The following is a 7,883-nucleotide window of genomic DNA, read 5'->3' on the forward strand; positions in this document are numbered from 1 at the left end:
TTCAACAAGTGAGAATCTGGTCAAATGGTGATGGTTCTGTCTAAGTCTCATTCAAACCGTATTCTTGGGTGGCTTGTTACACTTCAACAAGTGAGAATCTGGTCAAATGGTGATGGTTCTGTCTAAGTCTCATTCAAACCGTATTCTTGGGTGGCTTGTTACACTTCAACAAGTGAGAATCTGGTCAAATGGTGATGGTTCTGTCTAAGTCTCATTCAAACCGTATTCTTGGGTGGCTTGTTACACTTCAACAAGTGAGAATCTGGTCAAATGGCATATGAATTACTTATATTTTTATTTTCGATAATGTGATTGACATGAACATAAAACAAAGACACACACTTGAGATTTTGTAATTAAAATTAAATACCTATAATTATATATTTCAAAAATGTCTAAAGTCTACAGCTAACTTGATATTTTAGCATTTATAAGTAGGATGCCCATTTTAAGGTTTTTTATGAAGTCGTAGTACATTCAAGGCTGGATTAAGATATTGATGGACCTGGGAGAAATATTTTATGGGGGGGGCTTCACCAAAGTGATGCCAGAAAATTTTGGCATCTATTCAGTATTCTATGGGATAACTATGCAAATTTGTATTTATATTATAATATAACATTTTTATATTATAGTGAAATACGTCTGTGTTATATCAGAAATTAATATCTTTTCTGGTCTAGTTTTTGGCCTATTGTCACCAAAAAGTAACCGTGAATGAAAAGTGCATAGGTATATATTTTTTTCTTATATTAATTTATCTCCAAGTTTGTTCTTTCGTCCAATTTGATGGTCTACTTCCCAGCCCTTTTTTTAAAAATATAATCTACTTTGTTGGGGGACCTGGGACATTTGCCCCAGATGCTCCGCTTCTGATGCATTTTTGTTTATTTTGGACATGAGCAATATGAAAAAATCTGTCTTGTGAGTGTTCCAACTTTCAAACTATGAAAAATTGATATAACAAGCATGTGTTATTAGAGCTACAGATGCCCTAACTACTACTAACTTTGATGAAAACAAATCTCTCAAATCTATAGCACACACACACATTGTTAGTGTCTGGGAAAAAGCCAGGGCATGAAACAATCATAGCAACTTTAATTTATGTTCATATTGTTGTATTTATTTAGAAATAATTTGTTATTGGCTGAGACTGTAATAGCATTGCTGTAGACTACAGCTGCATTGGCTTCAGAGAAACTGAAAAAAAGAGCTTTTATGGTAATTAATAGACCAATCAAATAAAAAAACTGACATCTAATGTTTGTTTTTGATACAATATGGCTGTTTTTTTTTAATTTCTGAAAAACATGGATGGGGTTCAGACCTCCCCCTCTACATCTGTGCTTACTCATACAATATTAAATAATACAGTTATTAATGTTGGAAAAAAATGGGTGAGATTTGCCTTCTGAATTCCTCCCCTAGCTCTGTGCCTGCTTATACAACATTAACGAATACACAATCATGAATTAGAAACTTAATGCAGTGTAAAAAACAATTAAGTAGCCAGAGAGTTGGTGGTTGGTGCTTCGAGCCAGTTACCTTCCCTCTAGTCAGCAGTTCAAAATTAGTGACCATGAGAGATAGCCTTAGTAACTTTGCAGTAACAAAGACAGGATGAGCAAATTTAGTGGCAATCACACCTTAGAACCTTAAATAACAAAACATTCTCCACACCACCACCACCACCAGCCAATTATATAACATTTAGCATAACAACATACATAATGGCAATATTTCAGTTAGTTAATCAGTTTTGTGACAATCAGTTTAATCATAATTCCTATTATCAGTTGTTGGAATAATCTAAAACAGTAATAATTGGAATAACTAAATTTGATTAGTTGATTATTTTGTGACAATCAATTTAATTTAAATTTTGATTAATCGATTGTTGAAACAATAGAAATTATAATAATCAGAAACACTACTTTCATTTAGTTGATATTTTTATGACACCAATAAATTAATCGTAATTTTAATTACACGATTAGTTTATGAGACACTAATCTATGTAATCATGGTCCATAGGTAGTCGATTAAATCACCCAACCCTAATTACAAACTATAGCATTTGCAAGAAATCAGTACCGTTAATTCTATAGATGTCTGTTACATTCTAGAATATTAAAGACTTATGAGGGAATGTTACAGTCTGTAACAGCTTCTAGTTAAATTTTATCCCTGACATCTCACCTGGTAGTTCCGACAATGATTTTTAGTTAACTTTTTTTGTTATCCTGCTGTTAATTTGAATTGATTCTTAACAAACTTACTGTGTGATGATGCTATTCAAATTTTCCTTCGAGATCTTACGTGCATTGATAGAAGTAAACAGTCGTGCTTTTCTGTATTGTTTTTCCTTGATTAATTTTGGGGATTAGAGGGTTTTTGGAATGGGCTAAAGTAATAAAAGTGTAAAGTTTATGTATCATATTTTGCTACATATTCAGTCTCCTATATAAATATAGGCTCACCTTGATGGACAAAAGACAATTAAAAACACCATGTATATAATATTTAGTTAAACTGTGAATTAGACATTTTGTTGTTAAGTTCAGAAACTCCTGATGTGTATTTTGTTAACATGTACACAACTACTGTGAGATCTTTTGACATTTTGTTACAGTTGATGAAACTGTTGCGTGTATTTTACTTTGGCCAGTTTGTTACACAAATATTTTACTTGTAGTTGACTCGAAGAGCATTATTTCCTGGAGATTCTGAAATTGATCAGCTTTTCCGAGTCTTTCGAACTCTGGGAACACCTGATGAAGACACGTGGCCAGGAGTGACTAAACTCCCTGACTATAAGTCATCTTTTCCGAAATGGAAAGCACAGGACATGAATAAACTGGTACCTAACTTGGATTTGGATGGACAGGATCTGCTTCTGGTATGTTAAGTAACTTCAAAATTAGATACTAGGAACTGTAAAAAAATTACAGGTTCATCAAAACATTTGTCTTTTCAGTGAAGTTAAAACTGAAATTAGAAAGATATTGTAGAGTCAGAAATGCTTTTATAGAAGTATGAATGTGTTATCCATCTCCCTTTTCTCAGTTTTTATTTCAGTAGCCTAAAGTGTATATCTTAAAACTCTGAAAAAACTTCAATGCCTATTACAAAGTAAGCGTATAAACATATAAGCTGTTAATTGTTTGTTAGAATAATACACTTTTTTTAGTGGACTTACAAAAAGAAAACTGCCATCATTACAGTACCTTTTAAATAACCAGATAATGCAAGTGTAATGCTAATGGCTCAGTTTTTTGAGATTGACTTTAAAAATTCTAATTAAGAAACAGAAATAAGTTAGAGAAAAATCCAGTCGTCAGTAAGAACAGTAAAAAGCTGTAGTAAATAAAGACGATTTACAAGAATAAACAAGCCAAATGTGATCAACCTTCAGGAAGAAGAATCATTATCACCTTTTTTTTTATTTTTGTAAATAAACTAACTCATAATAAACAAGATTAAATGTAATTTAATTTGTTAATGAGGATTTTTAAGAGAAACATTATGAAATTGTTAATTAGGTATAATTTTTAAAAGAATTCACACATATTTAGAGATTCCAGCTTAAAATGACTGCTCAGCATTTTCAGAAATCATGGATAAACTTATGGAATAAATCTCTCTTAATGTATAATTTCTTTGTATATTTACCACCTGAAACCATTGTACATGTTTTATCAGTTTTACAATAAGTAGTTTTTTAAATTACATATATTTGTATTAAACTAATATGAATTGGACAATTGAATGTATTACTCACTATAGTGTGTTGATTTTTATCCATCCATTAGATCTGTGATGCATAAACTGTGGGGCATGCAACAATGATTGTAGGAGAATAAATATTATATCTGAAAGTACAAAGCTAGAAATAAAGAAGTTTTAAAGACTACCATAGAAATAGTAATACAGTTAACATGGCCAAATGATATGTACGGTATATACAGTGTAGGTTATACAGAGTGTGGGGAGGCAACAAAATACATGCTTAGAGAGGTCAAGCACAATAAAAACATTTTGCACACCACTTCACTAGGCTAACTTTTATTTTGAAAGATAATAGTAGTAGTACAAGACAACTATAGTAGCTTATTGGTTTTTGATGGCCTTCCAGGTTTTATTTAACTTTGAGCAAGACAACTTGTAATGCCCGTTATTATATAATAAAAACCACAAATACGTTCATTGATAATCTATTAGATATTGTGTCGTAACAGTTCATGAAATAAAGTTAATTAACTTAGGAAAAGTATATGTTGTGAATTCCATTTTATCTTAACTAAGAAAAATCAGAACTAAAGTATTTTGACAGTTCAGTATAGATAAGTTTTAAAAGTGAAAGCTAAGAAATATTAGATAGAAACTGTATTCCAGCAGATCTGAAAAGAGGGAAAATTTTGCACAAAGTTATTCTCAGCATGATTTAAACTGTTAAAGTTTGCCCTTATTTGCTCTTGAAAGGCTGTAGAAAGAAACACTTAACATTTTAAGTTTTGTTGTTTGATTTAATATCTAAAGAAAGAAAGACTGCAGAAAGCCAACAAGCTGTGCCAGCACTAGCAATAAAGAACTCTTTTTTTTTTTTAGTTACAGAGGAAATATTTTTACATTCATTACATTTTCTGCTCAGATTTATTTGAAAGAACTACCAAAATATATGTGATAAAAAAATGTACATCTAAGCATAGGCACAGTAATTGCTATCATACATTTATCGGTTTGTAAGAGGTAGAAAAATTTATTTCTTCGATAGTTTTGGTATTAAATTTTACTATTTTAACTGTTTAGTGCTGACACAAGAGATTTTTTTTTTCACTTAATAAGCAAAAAAATTTATATTAAGGAGTAATAGGCAAGTGACTTGATTGAAAAAGTTACAAAAAAATTTGTGTTAAGTTTTGTTGTTTGATTTAATATCTAAAGAAAGAAAGACTGCAGAAAGCCAACAAGCTGTGCCAGCACTAGCAATAAAGAACTTTTTTTTTAGTTACAGAGGAAGTATTTTTACATTCATTACATTTTCTGCTGAGATTTATTTGAAAGAACTACCAAAATATATGTGATAAAAAAATGCATATCTAAGCATAGGCACTGTAATTGCTATCATACATTTATCGGTAGAAAAATTTATTTCTTCGATAGTTTTGGTATTACATTTTACTATTTTAACTGTTTAGTGCTGACACAAGACATTTTTTTTTCACTTAATAAGCAAAAAAATTTATATTAAGGAGTAATAGGCAAGTGACTTGATTGAAAAAGTTACAAAAAAATTTGTGTTAATGACGTGAATGAAGTCCTGGCCTTGTTTAGGTTTATAACTATTTGGTTTACTATGCCCAAAAGGGTTTAAGCTAGGGTTCAGAAAGATTAGATATTTAAAATATATAATGAGTAGAAATATTGAAGTACTAAAAAGCTGAGAAGTAGATATCACATGCGCTTAAAAAATGTAACGCCTGATATTTCGGCCTTGTACTCACATTGTATCATGTGACATAGAATTAAATTTAAAATATTTGCATTCAAGTGAAGTTTTGAATATGTTTGTAAGTAACTATTCAGCATTTGTTTTCTGCCTTGTAATAATTACTATTTATTAACTTTATATCATGTAATTAATTTTTTTATTATTTTGAATTTAATTGTTACAAAGATTAACTACTTGAGCCCTCAATTATCAGCTTGTTTTTTGTTATAATGTGTTTTATCATTGTTTGGGTACTTTTGGATTATTTGGTAATAATTATGCCAAGTTCAGTCCATGTAATAGTAATGGATTAATTTATTTCTTGAATAAATGTTTGTTACAGCCGTGTTCACTTGTCGGCCTAAATTAAAGTGTAATGTTTCAAAAGATACTGCAGAACTATTTAGGCCTAACTTACTTAGATTAAATCAATGAATAAACAAACACATAACTTACTGAGTAACTGAATAGCAGAGTAGACACAATAACGTTCACTATTAATACTGAATAACTTTTCTGTTATTGAACTGACTCACTAATTCACTGCTTTTACTAACTGACTGAATTATGATTGATTCCTCATTTTTATATCATACCCTTGTTTCTACATAATACACAAACCTTTTTGACTCTTAAACTTCCATGAACTTTCCAGATCCTAGCATCACGTGTCCTATAGCAAACACTTAAATTAAAACATTGGAAATATAATTTACAAAATTGTTATTATTTTCGTACTTTGCTGAAAAGATTTTTAGCATAATACGCTCTTTAGAAAATCTGTATGCTACATAAATTATTGAAAATTTTAATGGGCATCTCTATCTGTAAATCTCCCCAACATCTAAAAAAAAATCACTGTCATTTTGCAAGTTAACTGTACTTTTTATCATCTATGTTGTGTTCTGTTCATTTATATTCCTATGTCTGCTTTGAAGTATCAGCTACTTAGATAGCTTGCAGCATAGACCTTTAAATATTTCTTGTGATGTATGACATTTTTCCATTTTGCATAGTCTTATGATTTAATCTCAGAATTTTTTAAATGAAAGTAGAAAAATGTATGGATTTTTTTACCCTTAAATTGTTCCTCAAATATATTAAACAAATTTATCTGCAACATAAAACTGCTCGTAAGGTTTTCTCAAATGTAGGCATATCTGCAGGTCCACAAACAAACTTATATCTATTAAGAAGTTTACTTAAAATAATTTTGACCAGCTGAAAATAATCAAAGATCTTCTTAAATTGTCATATAAAGATACATACTAATATATATAAAACACAATAAAACGACACTAGGTTCTTGTATGTGTAAGTAAAACATTTAAAATTTACTAATGTTGTGATCAGTTGTGTAATTTTTTAAAGTCGTGAATAAACAGTGTTATTAACATTAATTGTAGACTTTCCCTTAGTCTCAAAATCAGAGCAGCCATATCATTATAAATGGTATTCATTAAAGTAATAAGTATAATATCGGAGGTATGACATTCTTTAGTATCATTAGGACAAGTCTAGATGCAAAGTTAATGAATAGTAATAAAATTTATGTATTAATGTGATTAAAAAATGTATGCATATAATGATATTTTTTTCCTTTATTGACAGAAAATGTTAAAATATGAACCAAATCACAGAATATCGGCAAAGAGCGCTCTGAGTCATCGGTATTTTCGTGATGTGACAGTCCAGCCACCACCTTTGTAACTGTTAAACCAATTTATCACATATTGCACAAAACCAGTATCTTTATTATATGGGACCAATATGTATAGCTTTGTTATTTTATGTTAATAATTGGGTTATTTTCTGTTTTTTTATATGAAAAACTATATTTTAAAATACAATTGTAGTTTTTACTGAATAAATCTTCATTACTTCACATTTAGTTTGTATATGTGTTTGAAAAGAAAAGTTTTATTTAACATAAAATTTATTTTGTTTTTTTGTATTCCCTCACATTTTCCATTTAACGTTATTACTGTACATAAAATACATTTGTTTTAATCACTATGTTAACTTCTCTAGGTAACAAGAAGGACACTCAATTCAAAGTCTACTCACTGTATTAACTACAATGGGTAGTAGGAATGACATTCAATCTAATATTCTCAGATTTTTCATTAGCGACTATTAATTTTTAGGAAAGCTGGCGGATTTTAAAACAGAATTTTATGCGTAAATACTACAATGCTTATACAGGATTATCTTTCTACATAATTTGTACAGTGACTTTAATTGCTAAACAGTTAAGACTTCTATACCTTACATCATGTTGTAATTGATAAAATTAATAGCTGTGAAATTACTACTTATTTCTGAGCATTATTATTTTATCACAATGTTTTAAAAAGATTTATTGTAGGTTTTTTTAGCTTTCAATGTA

General features: G+C 29.6%; 1 protein-coding gene across 3 annotated transcripts in view; it reads left to right on the top strand.

Moving 5' to 3' along the window:
• Window positions 1-7,381, top strand: part of LOC106468859 (cyclin-dependent kinase 2-like) — a 36,589-nt gene extending 29,208 nt beyond the window's left edge. For 2 of the 3 annotated variants that reach the window (XM_022397215.1, XM_013929300.2), the window contains exons 7-8: window positions 2,699-2,902; window positions 7,106-7,381. In XM_022397215.1, coding sequence (XP_022252923.1) covers window positions 2,699-2,902; window positions 7,106-7,204 — 303 coding nt within the window. In that variant the 3' untranslated portion in view covers window positions 7,205-7,381. The remainder of the gene's footprint in view (window positions 1-2,698; window positions 2,903-7,105) is intronic. The other variant, XM_022397216.1, reaches the window with a different exon arrangement.
• The last annotated feature ends 502 nt before the right edge of the window (window positions 7,382-7,883 follow it).

The sequence above is a fragment of the Limulus polyphemus genome, unplaced genomic scaffold, assembly GCF_000517525.1.
Source record: "Limulus polyphemus unplaced genomic scaffold, Limulus_polyphemus-2.1.2 Scaffold3194, whole genome shotgun sequence".
Classification (NCBI taxonomy): domain Eukaryota; kingdom Metazoa; phylum Arthropoda; class Merostomata; order Xiphosura; family Limulidae; genus Limulus; species Limulus polyphemus.